This window comes from Desmodus rotundus, chromosome 2 (assembly GCF_022682495.2).
Source record: "Desmodus rotundus isolate HL8 chromosome 2, HLdesRot8A.1, whole genome shotgun sequence".
Classification (NCBI taxonomy): Eukaryota; Metazoa; Chordata; class Mammalia; order Chiroptera; family Phyllostomidae; genus Desmodus; species Desmodus rotundus.
In genome coordinates this window covers 28358292-28374608 of record NC_071388.1, presented here as the reverse complement: position 1 = coordinate 28374608, position 16317 = coordinate 28358292, and the positions used below count along the sequence as shown (strand labels likewise).

General features: G+C 33.7%; 1 protein-coding gene across 2 annotated transcripts in view; it reads left to right on the top strand.

Annotated features, from left to right (window-relative positions):
* The first annotated feature begins 1017 nt into the window (after positions 1-1017).
* The window catches only part of SI (sucrase-isomaltase), a 102241-nt gene continuing 86941 nt past the window's right edge, over positions 1018-16317 (top strand). For both annotated transcript variants that reach the window (XM_024560372.4, XM_045197612.2), the window contains exons 1-8: positions 1018-1080; positions 4846-4963; positions 6142-6278; positions 10531-10648; positions 11550-11659; positions 12605-12756; positions 14004-14175; positions 15798-15897. In XM_024560372.4, the coding sequence (XP_024416140.2) occupies positions 4846-4963; positions 6142-6278; positions 10531-10648; positions 11550-11659; positions 12605-12756; positions 14004-14175; positions 15798-15897 (907 nt within the window). In that variant the 5' untranslated portion in view covers positions 1018-1080. The remainder of the gene's footprint in view (positions 1081-4845; positions 4964-6141; positions 6279-10530; positions 10649-11549; positions 11660-12604; positions 12757-14003; positions 14176-15797; positions 15898-16317) is intronic.

Below are 16317 nucleotides of genomic sequence, written 5' to 3'. Positions count from 1 at the left end.
TGTTTCTTTTTAAACTCAAAAAAACTAGTTACTGTACTCTGTGTAACCATATTTTGAAAAAAAATAATATTCCTTTAAAAATATATTGGCCAGATTGTGTGCAGAACTCTCCTATATACTAATCTTTTAAGAGTCAAATTGTACTTTCTTCATGATAGTAGAGCTGTAATAATGATAATAGATTGTATTTCCTCATGCAATTCTCACAGTGACCTTTTGGGTAGATATTTTTATGTTTACTTGTAGATAAAGAGATTTAAGCTTACAGAAATTAACAAAGTTGCCCACGATTCCTCAGGTAAATGCAGCATAGCTGGGATTTTATCCCAGGTCTCTGATATTGAATACTTTGCTCTTAAATACTTTAACACTTTACACCAACAGTGTAGTTGATACTATAATTTTTACTGTATGAAATGCTGTTTTCAATAAAATTTTGATAACAGTGTTTTAATTAAAATAGAAAAATAAAATGTTGGTTTTAATTTTGGATTGTTTATCTATCTCTACTTTTACATTGTGTTTTTGTGTATTTGGTAGGTTCTTCAAACTTAATATTAACAATGAGACACAGGAGATAACTTTTAGTTAATCATTGCTTTATATGATTTATTATATTTTAATCGTTCATTTCTGCAAATATTTTTTTAAATTCCAGGTTACCAATATGTTGCTACTTTCTAGTATAAATTTAAATATCACATGAGATAAAAGATTTATTTAGAAAACATTCAAATAATGAACAGAATACAATTTTGAAAAGAGAAAAAACAATATAAAGAAATACTTTTATCTTCTTAGGCTAACTCATAACTTCCAGAAAATAAAGACTATTTGAGAGCACCATTATTAATTAACTAAATTTCCAGAGAGAAATATTGACCCGAACTATTTTCAGGTTTAAGGTTTTTTACAACTGCTTGTTGAACGTGTTTTGAAGTACTGATAGGCTGGTTGAGGGTGCAATAAAACTTTATGAGAAGCTCCATATATACATGAGCAGTGCTCCTTGATCATTTACTTTGGCAGCCTTTCCCAGCTCTGGTATAAAACAGCAAGAAGAACAGGCTATGAGATAAGGTAAGTTTATGAATAATATTTCTTTGTTACTTTCATGTTTTCAAGTAATTACGTGTTCCCTTAATTCATGTTAGCAATCTTCCTGTCCATCTGCACTTGTTTAATATAGTAAAAATAATATATTTCCAGTTGTCATTTTAAATATATAGTCACTTGAACTAAATATGAGAAAACATTCATTTTTTAAGATCTAAGATTTTAATTTTTTTTGCCTAACTTTTCATTAAACTTTTTAAAAAGACTTTATTTATTTATTTTTAGACAGAGGGAAAGAGAGGGAGAAAGAGAGGGAGAGAAACATCAATGTGTAGCTGCCCCTACTGAGGGCCTGCCCCACAACCCAGGCTTGTGCCCTGATTGAGAATCATACCAGCAACCCTTTGGTTCACAAGCCCGGCACTCAATCCACTGGCCAGGGCTTTATTAAACTTTTTGTCAGACTTAAGTGGAATCATGGCAGGTTTAGTTTAATTGCTTTATGTAGAAGAAAATAAGGATAAAAAATATTTTGTAATATAGACAAGTAAGGATGATTAAATATATTTTATCTTAGAAAAAATATATAGACAGAGTATAATGCTACATTTTAAAAACACTTAATCTTTTCAAGCAAATCTTCTAAAGATCAGTCATCAAGCTATCATCTGTAGTAATACAGATGAAATGTAGTAATACAGTAAAAATGTATTACTCATTTTAAAAATACTATACAGAGAAAGGACATCAATATATAATTTCCCCCAAATTACATTGTTTAAAATTACTGTGATTCAAAATATTATCACTTTAGTTACCATCTAGAGCATACAAATAATTTTAATACTTATTGTTTATGAGTACTCACATGAGTAATTTAATTTTAGTTCATTAATTTTGTTCTCATTTTCTAGATACAAGAAGGTTTGTTTCATGACAATGTGTATTTTTTAGACTTCCCTTAACAAAAGAGAAGCCAGTCATTTTTATTGACTTCTTGATACCAAAGTAAGATATTACTTTGAGTGAGACTTAAACTGCTTTAAAGTTAAACATTAAATGCAACTACGTCATTTCTCATATAACATTGAGAAGCTGGGTTTCATTTTCTAAATACCCGCACATATCACCTGTCAAGTTCAGTGTACGTTTAGGTTGTCTGAAGGTTACCAATGCACTGAATACCTTACATATGTTTTAATTATGAAATTTTAATCTTTAAACATTCATTCATGAGGTATATTTTAAAAATTGAGATGGTGCTTACTCGATGTCAGGCTCTGAACTATGTTCATGATTTTTGCTACAAATGTACAACAGTCCAACAGAGGAAATTAACATATGCACAAATAACTGCAATAGAGTTTTACCTGCCATGGTAAAATGGGAAAGGTATACATTCACTCTGCCTCTAAGAGTAGGAAAAGGCTCACAGAGGAAATGGCATTTGAACTGGGCATAAATTGGAACTAACCTGGAAGGACAGCTATGGAAAGATCAAAGAAAGATTGAATCACATGTACTAAGAAACATGTTACCCCAAAAAAGATGTTGCAGTTGTGGGGATAGGATGTGGGTTTAATTGTGCAAATATTTTGGTTGTAGAATTGACAGGACTCGTGGAATGATAGAATGTGGTACAAAGATATGGAAGAGGGGAAAAGAAGTTTTCAGGTTGGGATGCCTTGGTGTATGAACTGACATAGATAGGTACAGGAAGAGGGATTAATATGAGACGACCCTTTCAAAAACTCTGATTTTCAAAACCAAAAATTTATTGAAGCATTTACTATGGATATTCTAAATTCTCATCTGGGTATATGTCATTTAATTAAGATTTATATAAAAATCATAGAACACCCAAAAGCCATAAAAACTTGAAGACTAAACAAGATGAAAGATTCATGATCAAAATTAAGTTAAACAAATAGCTTCAAGGTGATTACTAGAGAAGACCTCTTGCCATTCTATGTTTAGATACCCTCTGTATGTTACTTCAAAAGCACAATGTTTTAAATATGTATTTTTGGTTTGATATATTTATTTGCTTTTAGAGGAAGGAACTTGAAGATCTTATAGTTTGAATCTTTTTTTTTTAAAGATTTTATCTATTTATTTTTAGAGAAGGGAAAGGAGGCAGAAAGAGAGGGAGAGAAACATCAGTGTGTGGTTGCCTCTCGAGCGCCCTCCACTGGGGACCTGGCCCGCAACCCAGGCATGTGGCCTGACTGGAAATCGAACTGGTAACCCTTTGGTTTGCAGTCCCGCACTCAATCCACTAACTTACACCAGCCAGGGCTGAATCTTGTTTTTTAAAGAAACAACTCCCAAATATATACTCTGTATATATATGTGTGTGTGTGCGCATATATATACATATATATATACACACAAAATATACATTTTATTTTCCTTTTTATTTTTATGTTTATACTTTTTATATATTTTATATTTATTTATATTTTATATGTATTCTTATTTTTTCTCATATGTTATATTTATAATCATTCCATGATGTGGCTATAAGAAAGCAATTGGGATTTGAGAGACAATAGTTACAGTGAGAGGAGACAGACCCAAGTTAAAAAGTTCCCATCCTCTCCCTCAGCTCTTGTCTCTCAACAAGAAATGAATATTCAATTGAGAGACAAGGTGTATAGTGGAAATGAGACAACAAGCTTATTTATGACACCCATGAGCACAAAGCTGCAAGCAGGCACCCAGCTAGTCTAAATGTCCCATGTACAGAGAAAATAAAATTGTTAGTAAATTTGTTCTATACACTTGAGCCAAGGCTATAAATGGGCACTTAGCTAATCCAAGTACGCTGACTGTTGGGGTTCAGGGGTTATATACCTTGGTTGACTTCTAGGTTCCCGCTCCTCCCCCTGTCTTGGGAATGACATAAAGCTACAATGGCTTTCTTTCTCACTTAGTAAAGGCTTTGTCGTAGTGAAATTGTTACAGAAGTTCCCTTTCCTGGCACAGAATTTCAAGGACTACCCTCTTCCTTGTACCATTCCTGCTTGTGATGTTTAGGGCACCTGGCCATCTTTGTGAGATTGTTATAGAACTTGCAGAAACCCTCCTTTGTTGTAGAACTTGCAGAAACCCTCCCTTCTCAGCACAGGCTCAAGGACGCCTCTTCTCCTGCTCTATTACTGCTCTATTTTGCTTGCAATGCTTGGACACTTGGCAGTGTTGTCCAACTGAGCTCAGGACTGCTGAGTTAATTGGTCAACTACATATTCCTTTTGCTTCTAGCCTCCTGTATTAAGTTCTTTGTTAGACTGTAATGGCAAGGGTCCTGCCTTTACTTCCCTTCTGGCTGCTCATTCCCGGCTGCTACCTAAACAGTTACAGTAGGAAGAACTAGATTTATTTTTTAACTTTTACGTTGAAGTTCATAAGTAAAATGTGAAAAACAGTGTCTCCTTCATTGAATGTATCTTTACAAGAATTAACGAACCTGTGTAAGGTTTGTTCAACTTGAAAAATACTCTGAATGAGAAAGCCAGGGCATACCTCCTTGGTTATCTTTTCTTTTCCCTTTATGTTTTCATCTTAGTCTTCTACCATAACTGCATCATAAAGTCACTGTTTTTACTTAAAATTGAATATGCTGTTTACATTTTCCAATGTATATTATTTTATGTTATAAGTTTATGGACCTGTGTCTAGCTTTTTTTCTGTTGTGTTTAGTTTTTAAAATGTATATAATTTTATGATAACAATGGTGGCTTTTGCAATTATATATTTTACATTTTAAACATACATTTATTTTTTTAGATGGCTGGGAAGACATTTAGTGGATTAGAAACCACTCTGATTGTCCTCTTTGCAATAGTTACCATAATAGCTATTGCCCTAGTTGTTGTTTTAGCAACCAAGACTCCTGCTGTTGAAGGTAAGTAGTGTTAAAAATAATTACACAGTATAGTGAAGTTAAGAGAGTTTACTCCATAATAGTTATAGATTTGGAAATGTAATTTATACGAGAAGAAAATTGTAAAGTAAGATGTTGGGTAAGTTACATAACTACTCTGACTTTTTCTATCTATTATATTCCCATTATTTCAATGATGAGCCATTGTAATTAAGAATCCATGTGCCTTTACATTAATGGCCTTCCCTTATGGGGTTGCTTGAGAAATAACAGAGGCAAAGGAATCAAGGTGTTAGTAGAAGGTGGAATAATTGTCTACAGTTATCATTAAAACCCTTCTAATTAGTGGGAAGACGGGGTTTGTACTTTGGCTTTCAGAGAGAGAGAGGTTGAATAAGCAGGGAAAAAGGGGCAGGGGAAACAAGGTTTGGATTGTTTATCTTCTTTGTAAATTATTCTGTTCTAATTTAGAGTTGATGCATGCTACTCTGGTCCACATAACCTATTTTCTCTTTTCGTCATTCTATCTTTTTTATCATTCTATTTTAACCAAATCAAAATTATAAAGGATCTTAAAAAATTATCACCAAGATAACCATGGTTAGCATTTTCTACTGTTGATAGTCTTTTGTCTTACCTTCTTCCAGTAAACCAAAATTTCACTTCATTGTGAAGCAATCATTTTTATCTTACCAATATCTAATGGCTAGAAAGTTCCTCTTTATTATACAGAGTTGGAATTTATTTTTCTTTGCTATTCCCTGCTTTCTCTTCTATTTATTTCAAAGTTTCCTCTTTCTCCAACTTTTCTTTTTTCTTCTTTAATACTTGTCCCATTCTCTACATTCTTTTCCTGTCCACGTTTCATCTTCTTTCTTCATCTACACAACACGAATTGTAAATGTGGTGGGACCATACACTTTGTTTCCTTTTGAACCTACTTCAAGTCCTTCTGTGAATATATTTTGTTTTTCTGAAGAAACAGTCCATAGGGCTCCACATAGTCAATTTTTAAATATCACTTGACTCTTTTCTTTTTAAAGACTAGGATTTGAATTTGCGTGTTCTGTTTTAATGCCAAGTTTATTTTTATTTATATAAATTCATGCGTTCTTTCAATGTAAGCATTCATTACTTAAGAATAGAAAAAAAAGTAACTTAACGCTACATTTTATTTTATTGACCTTTTTCTGTCCCAGGAAGTAGTCATTCTACTTCAACGCCGGTGAACGCCCGCACAACCACTGTGAGCCCTGGTTTAGGAGAGTGTCCCAGGGAGCCAAAGGACCCTGTCAATGAGAGAATAAACTGCATTCCAGAACAATTTCCAACACAAGTCTGCAACAAGTCTTAATATTCTTATGAATACATATATTATAATAATTATTTTAAGATAATTAATATCAGATTGATGCTATAGTTTTAAAGGGGTAGTGATGAATTAAGTTGCATTTATGTTTTTATTTTAGTTCTGTATAAACAGAAGAGAGATAATAGAAATGATTGAGCTTATTTTTCTGTATCTCTATTCAATTAAAATTAAAATGTTCATATTGTCCATGCTTAACAAGCTATTGTTAGTTTTACAAACCTTCCTTAAATTTTGTTATCTCAAATTGATTTCTTATTTAACCTTTGACAATATATAACACCGGAGAGAGAATACTTACTCTCCATTAGAGTATTTGTAATGATGGCATTAAGAAGTATCAGTGGAAAATAAATAACACTGATTTTTAAAATATTATTAATATTTTTTATTATTTGGTAATTCAGAAGAAGAATCTGAAACAGAGATGATTCAGATTAACCAAATGGATTCATATAACCTTCAGTTGACTTTTCTCTGGTCTCCAGAACCTACATGGGAATAAAATTCAATGTGTGTGTGTGTCTTTGTGTATTTGCAGTTTGCAATGCCTATGTATTATAATGCATTATAATATCTATAGAATGTAAATATTACATTTAATCATCATAACACATTATATACCATATACAATATATATTAAAGTTATATTATACATTTCCTTTTATATTATAGCATATTATATAATATGCCTAATATATTATATATCTCTATTATATGCATATAATATGCATATCTATTCTGTTATTTCCACAACATATATCTGTTATATGCATATCTAAGTATCACATAATTTTCTGTTTAATTTTTCTATGTAAACTTGAAAATAGACAAGATTTTTTCCTTAGGACAACATTAAGAATAGTGGGTTTTACTGCTTACCAGCTAATAAAACAGCTAAATAACAGTGTTTACTGTGACATGCTGAGCAAATTGGACAGATAATCTCTTAAGCTAATATTCTCCTTAGCAAATGATTAAAGCTAAACATAGAATTCTGTTAGCAAAAAATATGTGTTAGAATCTTAAAGAGAAACAACATTCAAAAGCCAATGGCTCAAGGTTGTGATGACTACTATTATTCTTTAATGTCAGCCTCGTAGGCTGCTATGGAGTGGTTTCAAAGTGAAACAAATTAAAATTCTGAATTTAACAAATTTTACCTAATGTATCTTATATGTATATATATATCACTTAAGAAAAAAAAGGTGAACTTAAAAGAACTTAAAATGGTATTTTAAGAAGCAGCCATGACTTTACCCAGAGTGTATTTAGTAGTTAGCACAAGCTTTTCTAATAAAAACCACTGACTGGGTGGCTTAAACAATAGATGTTTATTTTCTCACAATTCTGGAAACTGGAAGTCAAGGTGCCATCTGGGTTTGTTGCTGGTAAGGTTTTTCTCCCTGGTTGTTAAGACAGCTGTATTATTTTGTCTTCACGTGGACCTGTTTTCTGTAAATGGAGAGGGCGAGGGAGAGGGGGAGAGAGGAAGAGAGAGAGAGAAAGGGAGGGACAGGGAGAACTTCAGTGTCTCTTGTTTTTCATATGAGGACACCCATCCTGTCAGATGAAAGCCTCACTGAATGACTTCATTTAACATTAATTACCTCCTTAAAGGCCTTATCTTAACCTTTTACAGTCACAGTAAAGGCTAGAGGTTCCTGTGTAAGAAGTGTGAGGGATACATTTCAATTCAAAACACAGAGGCAACCCGTTATATATAATTACATAGAATTCTACATATGCACTTTTGTACACATAAAATAAAAATAAGAACATACATTTATTTTATATTTACCTACTAAAGTTTGTGCCTATTGGTGAATATTTAATGTTTCAATTTTTTGTTATTTCAAATGAAGCAGAAATAAAACTCAAGTTAGATTAGGAATTTAAAATAATAGGAGAAAATGCCTGAAATCCTGAAAAATAGGCAGAATGATAAACATAAATAACAAGTGTCAGGGAGCTTTAACGCAGCCCCCATCCGCCATGGATGAAGAATAAGACTACCAAGACATGATCTGCTTGGGGAGGAGAGGTGGCCGATCTCTCAAAGGAGAAGGGCCTTGATCCTTTCCCTTCATGGGCTTTTATTAGGTTCATTCTCACAGGAATACGGATAAAGCTTATCAATCATTGTCAGCCAGTAAGGGTTAAACAATACATGATTTACAAAGAACCTTGAGGGCTTATTCTGAGTTACTGCCAATTAGTTAGAGGGCTATAAAACTTTAGGCGCCAGACTCATCTCAGGTCTGGACCCTTATCTTTTAAGCTGAGGGTACAAATTAAGTAGGTTTCACAGGAATGTATGTATTTTTTCTTAGGCCTGATTCTCCAGGGAATCCACCCCTCCCAGCACAGGACTGCACTGCCCTCTGTTATTGCTTCAGGCTTAAGTCAGGCAAGGGAAGTAAGGCAGCCAAGAGATTAGGAGACTTCTTGCAGACAGAATGAGGACTCAGGCTATTTCAAAGCTGAGGGGTGAGGATCCATCACCCCCTTTTTTCACAGCCCCCCGAGTCCTTCCCTGCAGACCTCTTCCGTGACCATGCCTGTCTTAGGTTGATCCTCCCTTGAGGATTCTTATCTGTCATTGGCTAACTGGTCAAGCTAAGGGCCAAGCAGGGTGAAGTGGGCAGAAGTGGCACATCTGCCAGGGAGACAAGCTTTGTCTCCTTCATGGCTTATGGTCCCAATTCTGACTCAGCCTTAACCATGGGGGGTTACAGCTTCTGAAACCAGGCAGGGCGGTTCCCAACAAACAATTATCAAAATCTATACAAAAGTACTCAAAATTTAATATATTAAGAGCTATGAGGGGTACAAACATTTCTAAATTAATATTTTACTATATGTATGTAGTGTGCTGAATGATGTCCCACAAAAATTTACATCTAGTTGGAGCCTCCAATGTGACCTTCTTTGGAAATAAGGTATTTGCATATGTACTTAGTTAAATGAGGTCATACTGGATTACGGTGGTCCCTAAATGCAATGACTGGAGTTCTTATGAGAGAAAGGATGACTCACAGAAAACCACATGGAAGAAAGCCATGTGAAGGTGGAAGTAGAGTTTGGAATAATGTATCTCCAGACCAAGGGATGCTGAGGGTTGCTGGGAGAAACCAGAAGCTAGGAACAGACAAGGAAGAATTATTGCCTATGGCCTCAGCAGGAGCCTGGTTCAGCTAACACCTTGCATTAGGAGTTCTAGCTTCCGGGACTGTGAGAGAATAAATTTCTGACTCCAACCCACCCTGCTCATGGATGTCACAACAGCTGGAGCAAACTCATACAATATGTTTTGAGGAACTCCATGGAATTCCATTTTTCTAAGTATTGTTTTAAATTTTAGCAAGACATGATTATAATTTGTGTATTTATTATCTCTTGTTTTTCAAATTTTATACCTTTCCAAATTAGTATATTTGTGTTTAGTTCTACCTCCTATTTTGTACCAACATTAAAAAAAATATGTAATGCAGACTACTGCAAATGACAATTTTTTTAAAAGATTTTATTTATTTATTTTTAGAGAAAGGGGATGGGAGGGAGAAAGGGAGAGAAACATCAACGTGCAGATGCCGCTTGCTTGCCCGCACTGGGGACTTGGCCCACAACCCAGGCATGTGCCCTGACTGGGAATCTAACCAGCAGACTTTTGGTTCACAGGCTTGCACTCAATCCACTGAGCCACACCAGCCAGGGCTGCAAATGACCATTTTTATACAACTATCTTTTTGTATTGTGAGGAGTATTTCTATAAGTTAGATAATTAGAGATAAAATGCCAGATCACAAGTTACATGTATATTCCTGGCTGTGTTTCTCAGTGGATTGAGTGCTGGCCTGCAAACCACTATTACAGGTGTCCCCATTTTCCCCGTCTTTGCCCACCTCCACCAGCCCCCACCCTGCTTCCTTCTGGCCTTCACCACCTTGTTGTCTGTGTCTATGGATTACGTATGTTATGTTCCTCGGCCAATCCCTTCACCTTCTTTCATCCAGCCCCACCCCAACCTCTGACATCTGTCCGTCTGTTCCATGCCTCTCTATTTGGTATGTTAGTTTATTTTGTTCATTAGACTGCACAAGTTTTTCAAATATTTATTAAAACGTTTAACTGAGTGAATGAGTGTGTAAAAAAATAGAGGCTGACAAAAATGCTAGCAATGCTAGTCATATAATTCCTTTTATTAATGTTTTATCAGGCCACTTGTGCACTGAGAGGGTGCTGCTGGAAACCCTGGAATAATTCAGTTATACCTTGGTGCTTCTTTGTGAATAACCATGGCTACAATGCAGAGGGAATTAAAACGACAAATACTGGTGAGAATTGTTCTGTTATGGTGATCCAATATGATATATTTGAAGAGGAATAAAAATATGTTTTAAAATTTTCTTTGGAAAATATCTTAAATATAATCAAATGGAATGTATGTGACAAGAATGTTTAAATTGGTTACATTAAATTGGGACAACTGTAATATAAGAAAATATTACAAGTATTAGCTAATCAAAAAATGAGACATATTTTATTATGCTTTTCAGAATAAGTTTTTTATTTTTCAAGAAATGTAAGTATTTTTGGCCTTAAATTTTAAAGACTTGTGAAATATATTCTAGTCTGGTGGTAATGAGTAAAATTTTGTTTTTTTAAATATTATTTTTTTATCCTTACCTGAAGACATGCCCAATGATTTTAGAGAAAGAAGCAGGGAGAGGGAGAGAAACGTCATGTGAGAGAGACATATCGATTGTTGCCTCTTGGGGCGCATCTCAACTGGGACTGAACCGTCAGCCCAGGCATGCGCCCTGACCAGAAATCAAACCTGCCACCCTTCTGTCCACGGGGCGATGCTCCAACCACCTGAGCCACACTGGCCAGGGCAAATTTTGGTGTTTTCAAAGAGTCAATCTATGTCATCATTATTAGGTAGGGATGGTGAGGTTGATACAGAATTGTTTTGTTTTGGAGTAGTGAAAAATAGTTGGATATAGTTATGCCTGAGGTGTATCCATACTATCTCAAGCAAAATAATTAATATATTAAACATACATAAAAATAAATGGATTATATTAAGAATTTATTTTTATGATATATCTTTCATACTGAAAAAAGGTATATTTGTGATCAAGTGAATAATTTTATAAAATAATAAAATGTTTAATATTTATTAATCTTTATAAATAAAGGCAGGACTCATTACAAGTTTTTTGTTTCTTTAAGGACTTGAAGCCAAATTAAACAGGATACCTTCCCCTACACTGTTTGGAAATGACATTAACAGTGTTCTCCTCACAACTCAGAGTCAGACACCCAATCGTTTCCGGTTCAAGGTTTGGTTTTTGAGATTTCTAAAACAAAGTCAATGATGAAAGGCATGTTATAAGCATACCCCTTAACCTACCAAGATATTTGCTCTCTCAAGAAATATGTATTCTATAGTAAAGGAGTAATTGGAATACTAGACTTCTCTGAGCTTCTTTATTCAAATGTGACATAAATAGTTTCTCAGGAAGTTATTTTTGGAGAACGTAATGTAATCAATGAAAATATTTGATAAAATATTTTAAGAAGAAAACTCAATAAACTTTACTAATTTGTGTTGTTTTAACTACAGACTGTGACTAGGGATTCATTTAAAATTTAAATTTAAGTTTAAAATTTAATTTTAAACTTTGAGGAAAAGTTTAAATGTGCCATATAAATGTGACTTACACTCCTTAATTTTTTTATTGGTATAATTTTATTTGTGATTTTAAAGAAACTAACTTTTGTGGTATTTTTTAAGCAAGTACTTTATTAGTATGTTCTTTTGGATTTGGAAGTGAAAACAGCACCATATCCTTTGTATATTACCTTTTTAGCAAAAATTTCACAGGAATTAAGAAATTTTTTAAACAGAATTTAAAATCCCTCTGGAATTTCTAAGGGATAAACATTGAAAAGCAACAAGGATAACTGAGTTCACAAAAATCTAGTATTCAAAAATAAATATTTCATGATGCTATCATTAATTTTTATTAGTCAATAAAAATATGTGTTTTGTATACACTACTTTTGTAACCAACAAATTCACTTTATTCCTTGCCAATCTATACAATTAACTTTGTGTGTAGCTATTCAACAAGGTTGAAATTAAGTTTATGACTAGATTGATAGCTCATCTATAAATTATTAAATTTATTGCTTTCTATTTGGAACTTGTTTTTAATATTTAGTTATGAATTAGAAAATTGAGTTTTGAATCAAGTAATACTAATTTGTTTAAATCTTTGTAGATCACCGATCCAAGTAATAGAAGATATGAAGTTCCTCATCAGTTTGCAAAAGAATTTAATGGAAATACAGCTTCTAATACATTGTATGATGTGCAGGTTACAGAAAATCCATTTAGCATCAAAGTTACTAGAAAAAGCAATATGAGAACTTTGTAAGTAATTACTTTATACTTATATAACTTTAAACAACTATTCAATTTTTGTCCTATTTTAGAATTAGGAAAACCTTAAATCATTTTCAGGAAGAACAGTTTTTCCTTCCAAAAGAGGATGGGTGTATATCTTTGTAGAGATGTAATGATACAGGGGATTTATTTCCTGTGGATGAAAAGTGCAAGAATGGGCCAACCAGAGCCAAAGGTGGAGAGCATCAGTGATTCAATGTTGGCCTTGCTGTATTTCCCTGTACCCAGGGCCCCTACTGTGTCCTTTCCCTATTATTTATCATGCCCTGTTGTCAATTTGTAGGATCAAATAGTTACTACTTAGAGAGGGGCTAATTTTCATAGTAATGTTAGATGATGTCTAATGTATATATTAAATTAAATATAGCATTTATTGTCTAAATTATGAATGTAGTGTGAGGAATATAAGTGACAAAGAACTTAGTAGTTTTCAAGATAAATTATCCTGTATTTCCAAGAAAGGTTAATTAAGCGGTCAAGATCAAATTTTTGCTTTTACTTTTCTTAAATGTATTTTAATAGTTTGCAATTATTTTAGGTAAAATCACAAAAAACACTAAATGTTCTTTCACATGTATCATAGTACATACTTGATGTGCATGAAACAAACAACCTTTCTTTTCTAAAAGTGATTTTGAGCTTTATTTTAGTATATAGGTCGGAGGTGGGAAGTCAGAATAAGACTGCCTTTTAAAGCCGTGTCTCTGGACCAAGGCAGAACTGGGTTTGAAATCTCACTCTGCTGCCTACCAGTTCACCACCCTGGAAAACATGAATTAATTTCCCCAATCTCTGACATTTGTGAAATGGGATTAATAAAGGTACTATGGTTTAGGGTTGTGATGAAGATTAAAGGAAAGAATGCGTGTAAAGGAGTATGTTGGTGATTATGAAGCACATTGTGTTGATGGAATTAATAAGCTCTGGTTATGGTATAACACATGTGTTCTCAAGAAGTGATCACAGTTAAAGAGTGACATATTTAAAATGAAGTAATATGGACCCATATTTAGTAGAATTTTTTAAATTTTGTTTTTAGTTTATACTTTTACAGATGTTCCCTTTGCCTACCTCCCCTTTGCCTGTGTCCTCCCAGCCCCCCTCCTTCTTCCCTCTGGCCATCGCCACACTGTCCACTGTGTCTGTGGGTTATGCATATGTTATTTGGATAATCCCTTCACTTTAACATTCTTTATATTTCTTTTATGGTACAGGTTTGACACCAGCATTGGTCCCTTGGTATACTCTGATCAGTATTTACAGATCTCAACCAAACTTCCTAGTGAATATATTTATGGTTTTGGAGAACACATTCATAAGAGATTTCATCATGATTTATACTGGAAAACATGGCCAATTTTTACCCGAGATCAACTTCCTGGTGATGTAAGGAACAATCTTTCTTGTTATAAATAAAATCATTTTACTGGAGCAGATGGTATTTTTAGCCTATTTGAAATTCTCCAGTGTTACCTAATTCAGCAGCTTTTTTACTGTAAGGGTAGGGATTGATAACAAAGTCGTAAATTATATCAATAGGCGGGCAGTAAATTGTATGCATGCTTAATAGTTATTTCCAGTTTATGAATGTTTTCTCTTGATTTTCATATTTAATCATTTCCTTTTCAGTCACACTTGTACATGGCTAGTCATTTCATTAGAATAATTCCAAACTCTTATGTTATACTGGGTTTGTATAATATAGTCTCTGCTTATCTACTGGACATCATATCAGGCATCTATGCCTATTTTTTCCCCTTCTATAACCTCTGATAATCTTCTATAAATTCATCTATTTGCACAGAAAAGTTGTTCTCTTTGTAAGTACTGAAACTTGAAGTTCTTTATAATGTATACAATGTCATTGAGAACTCATTTGAAGTTTCACTGCATAAGAATTTCTCCCAAATTTTTTATGCAGAGTTCATATTTACTTTCTAACCCTTTATTCATATTTTAATATGGAAATCATCACAGTGTATTATCTGTGTATATATTTTCTCTTTTTAAAAAGATTTTATTTATTTACTTTTAGAGAGAGGGGAAGGGAAAGAGAAAGAGAGGGAAAGAAGCATCAATGTGTGGTTGCCTCTTGAGTGCCCCCTACTGGGGAACTGGCCCACAGCCCAGGCATGTGCCCTGACTGGGAATGGAACCAGGGACCCTTTGGTTTGCAGGCCAGTGCTCAATCCACTGAGCCACACCAGCCAGGGCCATTTAAACATTTATCAATTTATTATTGCTTTGAGTCAAATTTTAGCAACTTTTAAAATGCCAAAGCTAATATTTTATTCCCCTAAATGAATAAGTACATTTGTTTTAAAAAAATTTCACTTGGTACAGAACCACTAATAAATTCTACCAATAAATTTTACAGTATCACTATCAGTAAGAAACAACTAATAAACTCCTGGCTGATGACCTCGTAGCTATATTACATACACTTTCCTGTGAACCATCATATGAAACCAATCAAGCAGTCTTATTTCTTTCACCTTATAAGTTTATTACCAATTTGCCTCCTTCATTTCATCCACTCATCACCTCTCATCAGATGTACTGCAATAGTTCTGTGAGGGCGGACATAATCTGGGCATTCTCTGCAGTTCCTTGGGAATTCATGGGCTTAATGGATAAACATGTCAACACCTTGTCATGAATAGCTTCTTAAAGCTCATTTAATCATAGTAACACATAAATGAAAGTTAAGTAATCTATTATTAATGTAATATATATGTTATGCTATGCATTTTATTTTAATATATTGATAATTAAAATCAGTTTGATGTTTTTTGTGTTGTAAAAACATCAAAACAGATACACTGTTGTAAAAACACAAAAACAGATACACTGTCTGCCATATGGAAAAAACTAGGTTAATACAATTAACCTAGAGATATGAGGGATAAGTTACAGAAACAACTTGGAATTTGTAAAAGGCATTTTGAATAAATTATCGTTGTACAGTAAGTATACATAAAATTTCATTTCCAACTTTTATCTTATAGAATAATAATAATTTGTATGGCCATCAAACATTCTTCATGTGCATTGAAGATACTTCTGGAAAGTCATTTGGTGTTTTCTTAATGAACAGCAATGCAATGGGTAAGAGTACTTTATGTGTTAATATATTTAAATGAAACTTAACTTGAAATATTTTAGCTATGCTCTTTATTCCAATCATAGATATTATATATCAGAGCAAACTCTATTGTTAGTGATTTAGTATGTGAAGTTATAAGTAGGTTTTATAGTTAGTGAGAAAATGAAGTTTTGCATGTCAGTGCTCTATTTTGCTATGTTGTGAGTTTAGGCACTTTCCCTTCTGTTCCGTTCCATTCCGAGCAACATTGAAATACTGTCATGATGCAGATCCCGGCCCTAGGATCCATGTGTTGTGGCTGCAATGGACAAATTCACACAGACTACCAGTCCTGTGGAGGAAAAGGGACAGCACGGCCACTCTCTCAAGAGGAGAGAGCCTCCACCCTTTCCTCGACAGGCTTTTATTGCTTTTCTGGGCAC